We start from the raw sequence: 18,862 nt of genomic DNA, 5'->3' as shown, positions 1-18,862 counted from the left end.
AATCCCTCACGTCGAATTGTCACCAAATCTTACAGAGTCTCTTTCCTTGACATCTTTCTAATAAGTCCACATATCTCACCACCCACGCTATTACTGCCTTAGTTAAAACCCCAGTCTTTCTATTTTGGAACAGCCTTGGAAACTGGTCTTCTTAACTCCAGACTTAGCCCTCCCTCTGCATTTTTCAGAGACTCCCAGATTCATCAGTCTGCAAATGACCTTGTATGTTTCTCCTGCTTAACAAAGTTCATTCAGAATGCTGTTCCTGCACCAACCCCTTCAGAATCATCCCATTATTGGGGTGACAGTGATCCCGATTTGCCTGGGACAGTCCCACATTAAGCCTGTGGTCAGAGTTGGGGGAAAGGATTTGGTAGAGGTTACAACACCGTTTTGGCTTAAACTGGTTTATTTCTCTTTGCTAGAACAACTTTCATTATTTGCCTGCTTAACTTTTTTGCTTCCGTCAAGTCTTGGATCTCTTTGGAAGCTTACCATAGTGACAGAAATTGAGATTAGATGCAATTCTCGGAGCTTAGGGAACCCCAGGGTACAACCATGGGATGGGTCATGTCATGGCATAATGATAAAATTATCTGTGGTAGCAGCACAGAATACCCCCAATACAGGATGGATAATGGAGAAAAGGAAAAGCCAAATTGTTACAAAACAATATTACCTTGAGAGGGACAGTTAAGGAAGGTTAAGATAAGGTTCAGATTGACTTGAGATGCTAATGTAGTTTCAGTTCTTCACAAGCATTTATTGATATAATCAAATGTAATCAGGCAGTAGTAATTAGTATCACGTGTAATAACTTGTGCATTTCAGGTAAATGATTTGTTCCTTATGTCCTAAATTAAACAAAAAATTACTAAATTCCTTTCAAAATAATAAATCTAAGCAGGGCATGTATTAATTTTTTCAAGAAACAGTATGAAAATAAAACTGAACTTCTTTTCAAAAAGAGAGGATTGGCCCGTTATCCACTACAAAATAATAGATTTCTTATGGGCTGTAGTCATCTTGTTTGGTTTTTTTCCAGAATCATCTTAAGAAATTTAACCAAGAAGTGAGGGAATTTCCATTCTATTGTCTTACCAAAAAGAGATCTGTGGTTTTTTTCCCTGAACATGTCGGAAAAATCTAAAAATCACATCTTAATTGGTATCATATTTGATTCAAAATAAAGTTTTAAAATAATGGGGTACGATGTCATAATATTCCCCTCATATCTTCACAACAGTCACCAGAAATAGATTGTTTCCACATAATATGTTGTAATGTGCATGAGTCTGAAATGAGTGACAGCTAATCTGTTTCAATTTGTGTCTTTCATCTTTGAGCCCTATTCTTTTTTTAATCACTCAATTTTAATTACATGTTTAAATAATTCTCTAAAAGATGCATGCCACTTCAGTAAACATGCAATATTATAAAAGTTAAAATAATATAGCCTTAGAGTAGGGCAACCATTAGGTTTTTCTGCTACTTCAGCATGCAAAATTGAACACTGACATCTGAGAAATAGTGTTTTCCAGATATTACTCACATGTCAAATTCCGTAATCCTAAAAATAGGAATGGAGTGACAGTTTTAGCTGGTTGTTTAGAAACCTCCAATGTGCCTATTAGGGAAATCTGTTAGTTCTTCTGAAATGGCTTCTGATGATTAGGAAGCTGAGGTGTGGCTTCTCGTGTTTCTCATTCATGTTTCTACTAAAATGGGTTTGCTTTGAACTGAGTGTTTGAAACAAGCTACACTATTCAAATATTGCATTTGGCTTTATTTTGTTTGGTTTCTCCCTGCCTCCTTATTGTAAAGAAAAACACTCCTAAATGCGTGGCAGGTGATCCATGTACCAGAAGGCTGACTGATGATGAAATGACAGGTCCCTTTCATTGAGTGCTTCCTGCAAGCTAAATACTGTTTTATATGCTGTATGTGTTTTGACTCATTCTCATGACAACTGGTGAAACAAACTGTCAGCCCCTTTTGCAGATGAAGAAACTGAGGCAGAGGATAAGCTACCTGACCCCACTGGCACAAATAGTAAGTGCAAGACACAGCACTAGAACTCCAGACCATCTCTGCTCTGGAGTTCATCCAGGCTCGGAGAGCAAGGGATGCAGGGAGGCAGGCGTGGTGTGCTCTAGGGGGACATGACAGCCGATGGGCACCATTCTGGGCTGTACCACGCAGACAGGTCTTATAAACGTTACCCATAGCTTTGTCCCTTTGGGATATGTATTATCATCTGAGTGACGGAGGACACAGACAGTCAGGCTAAGTAACTTTCCCAGAGGCACCCTGGGGAGGTCGGCCACAGACCAGGCACAGCCAGGAGGGTCACTCCAGCCTTTTCGCTCAAGCCCACTGCTCTCTCTCCATGTTTGTGGCAAGGACTCAATCAGACAAGAGATAAAAATTGCTCAGAAGTGCGGCTGGCTCATAGCAAACACTGGCTGAGGTACAGATGTCATCTCAGCAGCAGCAGCAGAATCATCTTCATCAGCAGCATGAATATCACTATGACTGTTATCATTACTTTCACTTGGAATGAGGCGGATTATTTCCCCTTAGTAAACACCTATCATGCCCAGGAACCAACGTTAGGAACAGGGGATGCAGAAATGCAGAGATATACGCTACCGTGGAGATTACACCACCATGAAAGCTCAGGTTAAAATATATACTGGATAGAGGTATAAACAGGTGCGCTGAACTGAGTCTTCTCTGCATAAATCACCCACCTCATTGAAGCCAGGCTCTCAGTCTTCACTCAATTTTAGTTTATTTCTCCTTATTAACATTAATAGTCATGAAATGATCATTTGGAGCATCCTTTCAAAAATATTTTGAAGGAAAGTTGCAAAAATAGTACAGAGAGTTCCCAGATACCCTTCATCCAGATTCCCCTAACAGTAAAAATGTACACAGCCGTGGTGTATTCATCCAAACTAAGAAGTTAACATTGGTACAATACTATTAAGTAAACTACAGCCTTTATTCAGAATTTTCCAGTTTTCCCGCTAAATCCTTCTTCTATTCCAGGACACTGCATTGCTTTTAGGAGAAACTATTTTAATGAGGAAAATCATAGGGAAAAAAAAGTATGTCTTTACAACTCATTTCAATTCAATGCAGGTACTTTACAATACTTTGGGCAGTCTATGCTGATGATTTATACTAAAACAGAAATCCACTGAAAGCCTGCCATGGCTAAGGCATCCTATCACATTTTAGGATATAATAAGAGGAAAATTATTCAAGACTCTAGCTGGAAATAAGACTGCATGCCAAGAGAAACAATTATGGATGCTTTGAGTGAGAATTCAAATTGGAAGAGGTGCTTCAAAGAGGAACACGTTGAAAAATATAAGATAAAATTAAATTTTTACACCCTGCAGCTGAGAAGCAGTGTACATTCTGTTTGAAAAAGGCTCTTTTCCCCGCTAGGAGTGGATCTGACATCACTGCGGCAGATGAAGCTTCAGAGACCAATGAGTATGCTAACAGACGTCAAACACTTCTTGTCATGTGGAGGAAATGTTAATGAGAAAAATAATGACGGCGTAACACTGGTAAGTTACCACGCTTCACTAGGAGACACTGCTTAAGTTGAGAACGTACGTTGATTTCTAAAACATAGAATTATACACAATTAACTTCTAAATAATGTTTTTTATTTTTCTGATTATAAAAGTAATACATATTTATTGCATAAATTTTGCAAAACAAACATGCAAAGAGGAAAATGCACATCACTTATACCACCACCCAACGTTTATCTGTTGATATAGTCTCTTTAAGCCTTCCTTCTATGCATGTTTTTCCTACAAATTTAGGGTAATTTTTATCCATTATTTTGTCAATGTGATTTTTGAGATGGAACTTACAGGAGAATGTTTTCATTTTAATTTTAAGCAAAAGAAACTGAGTTACTCTGATGAATGAATTTCTAAATTCAAGCAAACTCCTGTCATTACTTTCTTTTTTTGCTATCAGGCACAGCTGCAGAAAATTAAACACACAACAATTAAATTTGGATTAATTTTAATGTAAACACAATGTCTAATCATCAAAATAAGAACGTTTGGTCCTACTGACCCATAAAAATTACCTGGGCTGGGCATGCTGGGGTTAAAATTAATGATTGTGGAAATAAATAAATGTATTAAGTTTCAGGAAAGTAAACTAGGGCAGCAGAAGGGATTATGAGCTCTGAAGCATGGGGTGCATAGAAGTGGTTGGAACCAATTTTAGAAAGTGGTCCAGTTTCCACCATGGGGAAAATATGGTGTGAGGTTGAGCACGGTAGATGAGGAAAGCAACATAACCTAATGGATATGAGTTGTGTGACACCTGATAGCTTTATAGACTTATTAAATGCAAAATAAGTGCCTTGAGACTTCTCGATAGAATTGTCTTCCTAGATACTGATGTTGGCCTTTGGGATGTAAATTTCAGAAGACTATCAAAAATGGAACTCTAAGCTGTAGGAAAAGAAAACAAAGCATGTTTAGAGTTTATTGAAAAATAACACATTCAAATGGAAAAACATTCCAACCAGTTTATTGAGGAACTATTTACTGACCGTGACCTGTGAACAAAATCATAGTGAACAAAACCACAAAAGTCCTTTCGTCATGGGCTCACATTTCATTGGGGGAAGACAGGTAATATACAATATAAATGAGCTAAATATATAGCATATTGCTAATAATAAATGCAAATGAGAAATAGTAAAACAAGACGGGGCATGCTGGGTATACAGTTGACATTTTGCGTAGGTAGACAGGTGAGGTCTCACTCTCAAGAAGAGTTCCGAGTGATGGCCTGAAAGAAGTCTGCGCACACTGTAGGCGTGAAGGAGGAGCATTCCAGGCTAAACAGTGTAAGTGCAAAGGCCCTGAGGCAGGGCCAGGTGTGGTGTGATTGATAAACAGCACGGAGGCTAGTGTGGATGAGCGGAGGGCAAACCAGGACCAGATCACACAGCATCTTGTGGGCCTATGCGAGGACTGTGGCAGTTACGCTGTGTGAGATGGGAGTAGATTGAAGAGTTCTGAAGAGAGGATCCTACTCCTATTCTAAAAGGATCCCTCATTCTGACTGCTGTGATAAGGATGCACTGTCAAAGCACGAGGGTGAAGCTGAGAGTTCAGTTAGGAGGCTTTTGCTTTAATCTGATGAGCGATGATGCGACTCAGACCAAGATGGTAGATGCTGGAGTGATGAGAAGTGGCTCATTTCAGTCTACATTGAAAGAAGGTCCATTGGGATTTCCTGACCAGACTGTGATGAGAGAGGAAGAAAAGACTTCAGAATGACTCTGGTATTTCTAGTTTGAACAACTGGAATGATGGAGTTGACACCGAATGAGATAGAGAAGGCTCAGGACCCGGCTCAGAGCAGGGAAGATCAGGATGGATTCTGGAAATGTGAAGTTAAAAGTGCCTCTTAGCCAACGTCATGGACATGCCGAGTCTGTGGTTGGATATTGGAGTCTGGAATTCGGGCGATGCCCAGACTGGAGAAGCAGTTTGGGGGTCTTTGGCCCTTGACCCTGGATGAAGTCACTGATTTGATACAGAAGGAAAGAGGATTGGGGACTGAGCCACGGAGCACAGGAAAAGAGGAAGATCCAGAAATGAGATGGGAAGAGGAACTCCCAAGGTGGGAGGAAAACTGAGAGTATGAGACGTCCCGGGAGCCCAGTAGAGAAAGCGTGAGGAGGAGAAGGGATGATTAACTGTGAAATAAACACTGCTGAGAGGTCACGTAGACGAGACGGAGACTCAGCTGCCAGACTTGGGAACTTGGAGTCCTCGGGCTTCTCATCGGGACAGCTTTGGTGGAACAGTGAGGTCAAAATCCAGACGAGAGTGGGCTATTTAATTAACAGCTCATTTAAGGCGGGAACTACGTTAACACATCTAACGCATAGTAAAAACCCAGTGGAGTCTGTGTTTCTCTGTTTGGCAGAAGGTATGACAACTTCATGTTGTTTTTTTTGAAATCACAGCTAAATAAAAACAGCACATGGGCTTCAATCCCCACTCAATAAAAGGACCTACATACCTCAGAAGATAAGCTATTAAAAGAATCAATACACAGCAATAAATTGCTATCATTTTCAACCATCTGCAATTTTGACATTCCTGGTCACTTTTTTTATTGAACAGAGAACACAAGTGTGGCATATAATTATTCTGTAATAACTAAATCTTGTTTTATTATTGATGTTGTGATCATCTTTGAGCTTTATACGAAGAAAGTAACAGTGAACGGGAGGCTAGGAAGTCCTTCCCTGAGGATCACAGCATTTGGCAAATGGCAGATTCTTTGATTCTTTTGGTCGATTATGTTAATAGCTGCCACTTCTGGAGCTGTCTTTCTGTAAAGGGCATGTGGATGGTGTGTTCCTGACTATTTTTGCTGATAATGATAAGAAGACAGTCTTGGCCGCAGATGGATTTCCACATCCTGAGTTGGAATGTCAGTTGTGGTTCAAAATTAGGCATAATGCCCCACGCTGTTACAATGTATGTGCAAAAGAGATGAAACTGTCAACAGAATACTCAAGGAGGATCAACTCCTAGTAAGATGGTTTTTATGTTGCTTTTTCTTCCTTTTTTAGAACATGCAATAAAATAACCAAATATAAGGTAGCTCTTTTTAAAAATTTTTATTAAAAATTTTTTTGGAGTATAGTTGATTTACAATGTTGTATTAGTTTCAGGTGTACAGCACAGTGATTCAGTTATCCATATATATATTATTTTTCAGATTCTTTTCTGCTATAGGTTATTGCAAGATATTGAGTATACTTCCCTGTGCTACACGGGAGAACTTTGTTGTTTGTCTGTTTTATATAGAGTAGTGTGTATATGTTAATCCCAAACTCCTAATTTATCCCTCCCAACACCAAGATTGCTCTTTTAAAAAGATCTCTTAGTTTGTGTTAATATTCTTCTTAAAAGAAAATAAAAGCTTCAGAAAAGGATACAGTTCCCCCCAGAAAAGCCATGTTACAGAGCATATGAAAAGGAGTTCCTGAGTTCAGGTACATAAATACTCTTTGAAAACACTGATAACTAGTATGTATGTTATCAAGAAGCTGGTTCTTTCCTGTTTTGTCACAGAATTTGATATATCACATCTGGCCTTGAGCCATATTTACTTGGTTTGTTGGAAAATAATTAATTATCCATGAAGTGCAAAATATCAAGCAATTTTATTTTTGTTTCCTTTTTTTTATTTTGGTAGTACTGCTTCATCCTTACTTCTGGTAGAAGAGTTAGCCAGTGTCATCAGTTTTCTGGTCACATCTAGGGAATAAAGCTTTTGTGGTTACTTTCTGTCACCGTACATAGCCTCGATTTAGAGATTAGAGTGTCTGGACATATATAATAATGAAAACTTCCAACTTGCATGAAGTCAGGCCTCACTGATTTTTTATTAGGATGATTTTAAAATCTTCTGTTGTGATGAAGTGGAATGACTCAAAGTTAGGTGTTTGGCTTTTGTTCTGAGATGACCTAGGATTAAATGTGCCGGCCGCCCTAGACGTCACTGGTAGCTCCTGCTCTGGATAGCTTTGCTGCTAAGCAAGCCAATACGGTTTTCCTTTAAGTCTTTGCCCCATAAGCAGCTGAGGAGATGACCGGGTGAGAGTGGGGCTACATTCTAAATGGTGGAACTGGAGTTTTGCTACATGGAAACAAATCTATTCATAAAGGGGTCGATGCTATGAACTTCGCATCATTAGTATGCAAGGTGGCGATAAGCCACGCTTCACACACACAGCCATGCCAACCTCGCTGGTGTGCCAGGGGAAACAAGCAAGTGTGTAAATTGTGCACGTGTTCTAGAGACGAACATTATAATACCGGATTGGTATGTGGGGCAGGGGAGGTTTGCAGGAAGAGCATTTGCATGTTTACACAAGTAAATTGTGGAGTGAATGCAAGGTTTGCTAGGAGCGTTCACACTGCAGCGTTATCCTTGTAGCCCAGCCAACTTGGACGTCCACTCGCCTTTGCTATTTCAAAATGTGAGTTCTGGGCGTGCAGAGGAACGTGACTTCAGCCCATGGTGGCCCTGCTTCCCTGGGTCAGTTACCTCAGTGATCTAATCCACTACTTCTCCAGCTGCAAAATTGGGATGGTGACTGTCCCATCGGTTGTTCTGAAGAGAAGAAGTAATTTAGAACTTTTTTAAAAAAATTTTATTTATTTATGGCTGTGTTGGGTCTTCGTTTCTGGGTGAGGGCTTTCTCTAGTTGCGGCAAGCTGGGACCACTCTTCATCGCGGTGCGCGGGCCTCTCACTGTCGCGGCCTCTCTTGTTGCGGAGCACAGGCTCCAGACGCGCAGGCTCAGTAGTTGTGGCTCACGGGCCTAGTTGCTCCGCGGCATGTGGGATCCTCCCAGACCAGAGCTCGAACCCGTGTCCCCCGCATTGGCAGGCAGATTCTCAACCACTGCGCCACCAGGGAAGCCCAGTAATTTAGAACTTTTATGCAGGATGTTTGTGAAACCACTTCAGCGTTCTGTTCTGTGTTGTAACTGGGTAGGTGATTTCCAGCTTGCGATAACTTTCCATGAGGACTGTGCTTCCAAAAAGCTGTTGCTAATTCTCTACGGGAACAACCACTGCCTCTGTGGTTCTCGTAGCAGGAGAGGAGTATTCTAAGATGTCATGTGATCAACACTTACACATTTTGGCACCGATACCTTCCAGCCATGTCAGGACAAGGCAGGACTATAAATTCCATTTCAGAAAATAGACATTTTTAAGTTAAAAATTTTTAACTTGAAGTCAAACCTCCATGATGAGAAACGGTACCCACCCATAGGTCTAGTGACTTAAGGATATAGAACTTGATTGCCAGTAGAATCAAAGTAATGGCTCTAAACTCCTGATATGTTACTAGGATGATTTTTAAATATTCTGTTATCTCTTGCGATGAAGTGGAGTGACTCAAAGTTGGTGCGTTTTTTTTAGATTCCAGGCATATGCCATATGATAAATAATACAAATGAACTTATATACAAAACAGAAATAGACCCATAGACATAGAAAACAAACTTATGATTACCAAAAGGAGAAAGAGGGGGAGGGATAAATTAGGAGTTTCGGATTAACATATACACACCGCTATATATAAAATAGACAAACAACAAGGACCTACTGTATAGCACAGGGAACTATATTCAGTATTTCGTAATAACCTATAAGGGAAAAGGATCTGAAAAAGAATATATATATATATATATATACATATATAATAAAACTGAATCACTTCTGTATACCTGAAACTAACACGACATTGTAAATCAACCATACTTAAAAAAAAAGTTAGGTGTTTTGCTTTTATTCTGAGATGGCCGAGGATTAAATGTGCCTGCTGCCCTAGATGTCACTGGTAGCTCCTGCTTTGTATTGCTTTGCTGCTAAGTTAGCCAAGACGGTTTTCCTTTTAGTCTTTACCTCGTGAGCAGCTCAGGGAATGACTTGGGTGAGAGTTGGGCTAAGTTCTGAATGGTGGAACCGGAGTTTTGCCACATGGAAAACAAATCTACTCACAAAGGGGTTGATCCTACGAACTTTGCATCATTAGTATCAGGCGCTAACCAGCTAGTGGACCCATTCTTCATGCAGGCTTATGCTACAAGTGAACATCTGAAATCCAGATGTTAGTGCATATAGCTGGGTAACTTGCCAGTCACTGACTGATTATTCAAATAATATGAAATAAATTTAGAAGCAGGAGAAAGATGAGTTCTTTAGGAAAATATGCATATAAAATCATATTTCTCTAAAATATCTGTGGATATATCATTCTAGGGAGGGTTTGCTGGAATGTTAACGAGATGAATTCTGTGTGTAACCACGTGTGGCAATCTCTTAATGTTTATACCTTAAGTTAGATTGAATCTATTTGTTGTTCTAATGTAGCTGAAAGTACATACAAAACATAAACATATAAATGTCACTGTAGATTGAAGAGCATAATTAAGTCCAAAGATAGAAAAGCAAACTTTTTTCTGAATTTTATCAAAATTTATATTGAATAAGCCCTTTTGACTTTACTGTAATCTTGTCTTTGTAATAAAAATGGCGAGGGATGGAGCTACAAAATTCCATGCTACAAAACCTAGAAGTTGTTGTTTTTACTTCTTTTAAATTAGTTCTTCTTTTTCCTTTCCTTATAGGTTCCTCTTCTTAATTATTATGATTACAAATTCCACCATGTAGTTACTTAATAACCTAGTTTAAATTGAGGGTGATGATAATTTACTTAGAAGTAAAGCCTGTTGCCAAGAAACAGGAATTCCCCCACAGGAAAATTTGAAAAATTCCTCCAAACCCTGATCTCATCATGGTAGTTCCTGAGGCTTCATTTCTCAGCTTCAGTTTGCATTGAGAAGCTCAACTGGGAGAATATTAAAATGATGGCTACGTAATCATTTTAGAGCTTGTTGGCATTAACTCATCCTTTCTAGTTCTCCTGCCCCTTTTACATGTATGTAACCATGGCAATGATCACATTTCCTGTGGTCATTTATATCTCTGAGTCCCCCTCCTGTAACACCAAATACAGGGCTGGAATTTTAGAGCTAGTCAGTACATGTGTGACTTTGGGGCAAGAAGTGGTATATCACTGAGATACATTTTGTATTTACAAGTATTCAGATTATAGTAGAAAGGGGCACTGGAGAGGGAAATAGGAATTACATGGAAAAGTGCACATTGTCAGGGTCAGAAGGAAAATAATAAATAATTAACCCATAACCCTTTTTTCAAAGAATGATGACATCCACTTGTACCAAATAAAATTACATACGTGTTCTTTTTAAAAGGTCTCTGTGTTTTAGATCCGATACTTTATTAAATGGGTGTCTTTCAACCACTGAATAAACTACATTGCTGTCCCTGCTTTTTTAAGTTAAATGACAAAATATCTCTTCGTTGCAGTTGCATATGGCATGTGCAAGTGGCTACAAGGAAGTGGTATGTCTTCTTCTGGAACATGGCGGGGACCTCAATGTAGCAGATAATCAGTACTGGACCCCACTCCACTTGGCAGCAAAGTATGGCCAGGTAAAATAATGTTCTGGGTTATTTTTAAAGAATTATTTTATGATCAATGCATCATTTCATATTTTGTTTTGTTTTGTTTTCAGATTATGTACTAACATTATGTAACTTGACTTTTAATGGAATCGTCTTACTAAACAAATATGTTTGTGGTTGAAAGAAAACATTTACTTTTAGAAGGACACATTCATAACCTACATTCCTAAGAACTCTGCATGTTGCAGTCAGAATCATTGGAGAAATAATCAAAACTTATAAACATTCTTTATAGAATGGACTTAATACTATTTTCTTAATATTATATAGTTCTTATCAGCATACAGTTTCATGAGTCTAGGGTAATTGTGTTTGTTTTCTACAGTTAGTAGATGTAAAGCAAAATTACATTTTATATTTTATTTTTCTCTATAAATTATATTTCATTTCAATGAATGAAGGATGGGTAGCAGAGTTCTTTCTCTGAATTGATGCTTGGCTGTAGCTAATATATCTTGAGTTACTATTGCACAAACTAATTTCTCACTAGATACTAATATACCATGAAGAAGAAGCAAACTTTAACTTCTAAATAATTTATATGGGTGAATGTGATCCAGCAGTATTCATAATAATTTATTAATATTACAGTTGATTTACAAAAATACATAATATGTTATGTTAGAGGAAGTCTTAGTGGTAATAGTAGAAAATATAACTCAGGTTACATGTACATGGAGATTTAAGCTAAGCTTGTTGATGTCCAGATATTAGCTTGTGGTAACAATCTCACTCACAGAATTTATAGTAAGTTAAATCCCTTAGATACTAACCAGTGTGCAAAATATCTATCATACAATTTGAGTCATGCAGTTGTTGAATAAATTGAAAGCATTTGCATCTCAAGCATCTTAGGAAAAACATATTGCTTGGGAAGGTCTTCCAAACTAATAAGAACATTGTTTGCTTTGATGACATTTCCTGTAGAAAAAATATTCATTCATTCAGTAAATATGTTTATCAGGCTACTAACAACTCCAAATCTGTGCTTCTAGCAAGTGAGTGTGTGCATAAGTGAATGGTTGGGTTAATGAGATAAGGCTGGATGTAGCTGAAATCATTGGCCTCAGGAGTCCAGGTTTCTCAGGTCTCACTAGGATCACAGGAGTATTGGGGCATCAAAAGTACACCATCAGGACATTAGTAATCCATGCTAGCACAGCAGCAGCCCGGGATACACTGGGTGAGAAGTTTTGTCATTCGTAAAAAATAAAGAAGTGAACATATAAGCAAGTACCCTTTCCTTGAATACAACTTATTGGCCTGTGCTGACGAGGTGGTAATCAGTAAATTATCAAAATGTGCCCATTGTAGTCAGAGATTGCTTCTGGAAGGAGCTAAATCTGAAAGTGGTAAAATATAGCAGAACACTACCAAACTTGAATGAATCATTTTACCCAGTTTTTCACTTTGACTGATTGGGCTTTTAGATTTTGGACCAGGTATCATTGCAAAGAGGAGCTAATTGTTTCCCTTTAACCACTTTCATAAGAGAATCAACTCAGGGGAAATAGGACTAGATTTAACAAAAATTTTTAAAAAACATACCTTGGACTAAATATGTCACTTTCTGTTACCAGACATTTAAATGTTTTTTTTCAGGACCCAGTATATGGTTTTTGTTTTATTTAACTGCAGGTCAAATGAAATATTTGGTATGAGTTGATGCATTTTATTTGCTGTTGTATTTTTCAGTTCTGTGATTTCCATTTGGTTCTGTCTTATAACTTCTGTGTCTTTGATGAGGTGTTCTATTTTATCCTTTGTTTCAAGAGAATTTGTAATTGCTTGTTAAAGCATTCTTATGATGGCTGCTTTAAAATCATCATCAAATAATTCCAGCATGATTCATCCTGCTTTTGGTGTAAGTTAATTGTCCTAGTCAAATTATGATTTTCTGATTTTGGTATGACCATGATAAGTGATTTTTAATTGCTTCTTGGACATTTTGGCTATTTTGCTAGGAGAATCTTGGTGCTATATATATCTTCTATTTTAGCAGGCAGTCACCCTGCTTAGGTTTAGCGTTCAGGTTCCAGTCTACCTGAGTGGGAGGTGGATCCAATGACAGTTTAATTTTCAGACCCTTCCAGGTATTATTTTGGTATGAATGGTTTATCTGGTGCCCCTGGAGTTCCTACTGGTTTCTTCTGGTGTCCCAAAAGGGGTAGAAGGCGTTTCCTCGGGCCAGGCTGCCCCACGTCTCTGGGTGGGGTAGGAGAATCTCCACGGGGACAAAAGACTTTCAGGGCTGGAGGCCTCTGGAGTATGCCTCCCCCACTTGCAGGTGCCATCCCCTCCCCAGCCACCCTTGTCTCTCTTTGGGGAGGGGCATCTCAGTCTCAGTGGAAAAAGAGTGTCTGCTCTGACAATGTTAGCAGGGTCATGGTGCTGTATTCACCTGATATTGTCAGGGAGACATGGTTTAAAAGGGGGAGGGGTGCCTCTACCTGGGCCCCCTTCTGTCGCTGGGTTGGACTGGGAAACACTGGGTTCAGGGTTGCCTTCTTCTATTGGGTGTGAGGACATAGGCTACCCAGCCCATCCATGATTTCTCCCTTCTGTGGGTCCTGACTCACCTTTCTCCTTGGACTTTTCAGAGTTCTTCTTGGGTTGCTTGTTATTTCCAGGGTTTATTATAATTAGCAGAGAGGACCAGTAAGAAATCAATCTAAGCTGGTGTGTTTTAAAACAACTGCTTCTGTTTACAAAAAATACTTATTTATGAGAGACCTGTAAAACTTGATGTAAGGCACATAAGCCCAGTACAATTGCTGCTTCCTTCATAAAGCTTCCTGGAACTTTTGTCTCACAAAAGTCATAAGATAGAAGAATCACTGATGGATAAGGTAGAGGATGAGAGAATATCGGTATTCCACCCCATTACCTGTCACATTCCAAAAATTTCCCAAACTTTGGGTTTTCTGAAACTATGTTTTCAGCCTAGAGAAACATAGTCATGAACTTACATGGGAAATATGATTCAAAAGCTGCACTTACTTTGCAAGATGCGGAGTAATTAAGGTGAATGTTTTTATTACCGTATTCCTGGTGTACCAGCTACATTCCCAACGCTTACCATTTATTAATGATTAATGGTAAATTAATGAAGAAACACTTTCCAATTGCTGCATTTTCTTCAAAACCAGCTGCACAATATCTGACCCCAACTTTTAAAAAGCATATTTTTGGGGGGGTTCCTATTTTTTTGTCTTCTATTTCCCAGATACTCCTCCCACATACACACACACACCATAGGTCATTCTGCGCATCTCGGGGATTCAACCAGCTTTGCTCTGAGGATTTCCATGGCCCGGCACTGGCTCTAGCACCAGCCACCCCTCGCTGGCTGTAGGAGCCTAACCAGCCTTGCTGATTCTTCCTCCCTAGAGCCTGGCCCCAGGGTCTTCAATCACTGAGAACCATCAACTTCTGTTAAAAGAGGATTTTTACATAGCTTGGAAGATTGGTGAGAATGATGAAGGCAAATGCATCAGACCATCTGTGCCCATGTGTCCAGGTCAATTGATCCAGCTGCTAGATTCACAGAGAGATGTCCAACACACAGTTTTCCAGAAATGGCCATTGATAGTGTACAGATAAGGCAGATTTAAAAAACAATCTCACCTTTACCCTCTGCTTCTCTAGAAAATGACTTGCCATTAATTGAGTATTTTCTAAATCCTTCAGCATTTTAGTGCCAAGGAGAGTGTCTGAAGATCATATGTCTTTTCCATTTTGCTCCATTAAACCTACTCAAATGGGGTCTCCACCAGAACGTAAGCTCCAACACAGCAGAGACTTTACCTGTGTTGCCCAGCATGCTTTCTCGGTGTCCAGCAGAGCAGCTGAAGGGCTTGAATGGACAAATCCATCAGCCAAGAACTAGAAGCAAAGCTTTAACACTGAAAGGTAGAGTGGGGCTTTTCCGTTAGAATACATGACACCAAAACCAGAATACTCTTCCTTGATTTAGACTCAAAAAACAATGAGAGATTTCTGTTAATAGAGGATTTTGAGTAAACTGTATCTTGATTATTTTGTCAAGAAAATACCATATGATGTCTTGAATTGTTTTAAAAAATTGTTCACCCATAAAAATACCATTTCATATTCATTTTGGAAATGATATTTTAGAAAGAGGTATTATTTGGATATCAATTTATAGGCATGGGAGATTTATAATTCTCTAAAGAAATTTACTGTAAATAACTATACCTGAGTTCAGGGAAAAAAACTTTAGAAATGCTAACATTTTAGTGAGACTAATGGCATTTTTACAGACCTTCATCGCAACTTCAGTTTCTTATAAATATCTTACAAGTATAAATGCCTTTTGGAGAAGGCAGTCCATAATTTATAACGGTATTTATAATTGACATGTATACTGGGATTTATAACTGACATGCATGCATATTTTAAAACTTGCCTTTATAAATATATTAACTTCTCCAGTGAGAAAAAAAGAGATGCCTGTTCTCGTTTAAAACTAGGAACTGAATAAGTTATGTGAGCAGTAAGTCCTTTGATTTTACAATTTTTTATGAGTAGTACATAAAATAAAATTCGATTCTAGCCTTGTACATATTTTTAGTGTTTATAATAGGATTGGCGATGCTACAACAAAAGATAAGAAAATAATTGTACAAATGCTAAAATCTAAATCTCCTTCCCTTCGAAAGTATCTTGAATCACACAACCTGCATATCTTGATGTTCAAAGGAGTCATTTGTATTCTTAAGTACATTTTACCCAAGTACCTAAGAACTGAGATATATTCAGAGTTTTTATTGTTTAGATATGTCTTTTTCCATTCAAAAAAAACAAAAAACACTCTCTGGTACTCCGCTGAGCATCAAATATTGATAAACTCAGTGCTGGATCCTAGGTTCCCTCTCTTCTCAATGTTTACATGTCTTTAGGGAATCTCACACCTGCAACTTCAAATGCTGTACATGATCATGGCCCCCAAAGCCCTTTCTTGTTTTTCTCTCAGGTTCCCAGCCCATGAGGACCACTGCCTGGTGGGTAATCTCTATCAGTCTGCCCTCAAACCCAACTTGTGTACAAAGGGAATTATCACCTTCTTTTCCCCAGTCTGTTGTCCCTTCTGTGTGTCACCATTTACTCATCACAAACCTGGGCATTATCGTTTTCCTGCCTCTCCCGTAACTAAGAAGCCACTGAGCCCACAAACTCCTCCCTAGTGAATAGCTTTGAGCTGTGTGAGTTATAACCACAGCCGATTAACCTGTACATCCTCACTGCCTCTGCCTTCACCCAGTGTCTCAGCATCTCTGCCTCTGGGTCAGCCCATCAGCCTCCTAATGGAGTCTCTCCCCCTCCCCCACTCCATTCTCAACAATGTGGCTGCAGCCAGCTTTCTAAATGCAAATGTAATAGAACTATTCGATCCACCATCCTTTCCATTGCTGCTGATATAAAATACCTACTCGATCACACATGAGTCCCCGTGGGCCAGGAATTCTGCTGAATTCTACCGCTGTTTTTCTCCTACTCCCCCCACTAGGTTGGAGGATATGGCTATACTGAACTTCTTTCGATTTCTGGAATATGCTACCATGTACATCCTTTTCATGTTCTTTGCTTTTCTTGAAATTGTTGAGTGGTTAAATCTTCCCTGCCCTGCAGGACTACCCTGAGATGTCAGTTCACTGGCTGTCTTTTCTACCTTCCTGGATCCCAGTGTGACGCCCCCGTCATGCACCCTGTGTAGCACCTGTATCCCCCAAACCACATCACTTATCACATGCTGGAATTATCTCTTATATTTGTTCGTATTGACCCTCTAGTTTGTGAGAACTGAGTGCAGGTACAATGTCTATTCCTTTATCTGCACGGGGCTGGCACAGAGCACTCAGTTACTACTTATTCATGAGAGAGTCAGCGAATGTTCTGGTTTAGCAGATGCTTGTGTGTCTCAGTGCATCATTGAACACATGTGTGAAGAGACGGTGGGTGAGCACACACCTCGAGACTGGTGGGCCAACAGGAGAAATCCTCAAGGAGATATCCAGGAGTACCTGGGCATGAGCAGGGCGTTGGGGAGGGCTGGACATAGAGATTTGTGATAGATGACTCAAAGAGATCACGCACGGTGGAGGGGGAGTTCAATGAAGGGCAAAATAGGATGGGCAGCACCATCTTTAATAGTCTAAAGAGTTTATCAGAGGAATCTTTTTATATTTTAGATCTGAAAGTTTTCAGATGGCTCTGAGTTAGAGGCATTTACCTATTATGATGTAGAGTATGAACCAATGAGTGTAGGATATGCAAATTGTGAATTCCCAAAGACCTTTAACATAATTTCTCTTTATTAAGTGAAACAATCTCTTTTAGCTTCTGAAGTAGGAATTCGACTATCTCTGAATGCTCAATTTTTCTTTTTTTTACTTTTTAAAGAAGTAATTTAAATGACCATCAAGGAATTAATTTTGCTGAATTTATCCAAACTGAAATACAATTGTCCAAAGAATGAGCAAAGTCAATAGCCAGTAACTTGTGTGAGTTTAAATTTCAGCTTAAATATATTTTCTATCAGCCACGCAGGGCCTCCTTTGACACACACAGAGACACCAAATGACACACACACACACACACACACAGACACACACACACACACACAGACAGAATGTCAGTCACCTTACCCTCTGATAGTTTTGGTGATTCTAAAGTTCTTGTAATAGTGGAGATGAATCTTTGTTGGGTTCACACTTTACCTACTCACATTGAAGTAATTTACCTAAAGATCTTACCTGAGGTTAAAACAAATGTTGCAGACTACTCTGAAATTGAAATCAGTACTGCCCTGCTTAATTTAGTTCTGGGACATGCCTCACTGATCTCTATCTGGAAGCACGTGGGAAATACTGACTTGAAGAAAAATGGAATTCCCCAAGTGAGAGAATCTTCTTCATTCCACACATGAATGTTTGTTTTTACAGGCCTGAAATAAAATGGAAGTACTTTTGTGGTCATAGATTTTCTTGTAGGAAACCATTTGCTTTGACCACTTAAATGCTTCCTGCAGTTACAGGGGAAGCTGCGGAGAGAGGTGATTGGTAGAGAGATTTGCCCAAGTTTCTCTTTGGAGTTCTGTAAGGAGTGAATTGAATTTAGAAATGCAAAGTAACTGTTAGATTCTCCTACAATCGGACATTTTTGTCAGAAAATGAAAGCTTTTGGGTACTGCTGTTTTTTTCAAAATTGTGAAAAACAAGGGCAATCTTACATAATTCTTGGCTTTGCATTTTTTCTTTTTTCTTTTCTTTTTGCTTTTCTTCTTCCCTTCATCCTTCCTTTCCTTGCTTTTTTCCCTCCCTCCCTCCTGCTTTTTTCTTTTCCTTCTTCCCTCCCTCCATCCTTTCCTCCCTTCTTCCCTTCCTTTCCTATGGTTGAAAAGCAGGCAAATCTCTCAAATTTTTGATACCAAACAAAACTCTTTTCTATACCCATTTTGATGTCCTGGGACCCTGCTCTATATATTTTGTCTTTCAGATTTCAAGAGAACATCTATGTCTTTAGTAGACTGTATATATTTGGAAATAAAAATAAACCCTAAATATAAGCAGTCTGCTGTAACATGATTTAAGTGTTATTGATATATTTTATGTTGTGTAAAACCAAACACTGATTTGCAGTGGACTTGTGGGAAAACTAGCAATGGCGCAGACTATTTAAAATCTAATTTTATAGTG

The 18,862-nt window shown here is 39.0% G+C and overlaps 1 protein-coding gene across 1 annotated transcript in view; it reads left to right on the top strand.

Moving 5' to 3' along the window:
* MYO16 (myosin XVI) overlaps window positions 1–18,862 on the top strand; it is a 545,489-nt gene that overhangs the window by 227,235 nt on the left and 299,392 nt on the right. The window contains exons 6-7 of the mRNA XM_057532523.1: window positions 3,460–3,584; window positions 10,986–11,111. Of these exons, the coding sequence (XP_057388506.1) occupies window positions 3,460–3,584; window positions 10,986–11,111 (251 nt within the window). The remainder of the gene's footprint in view (window positions 1–3,459; window positions 3,585–10,985; window positions 11,112–18,862) is intronic.

This window comes from Balaenoptera acutorostrata, chromosome 18 (assembly GCF_949987535.1).
Source record: "Balaenoptera acutorostrata chromosome 18, mBalAcu1.1, whole genome shotgun sequence".
Classification (NCBI taxonomy): Eukaryota; Metazoa; Chordata; class Mammalia; order Artiodactyla; family Balaenopteridae; genus Balaenoptera; species Balaenoptera acutorostrata.
The sequence above is the reverse complement of the archived record's forward strand: the minus strand, read 5'-3'. Positions and strand labels throughout refer to the sequence as shown.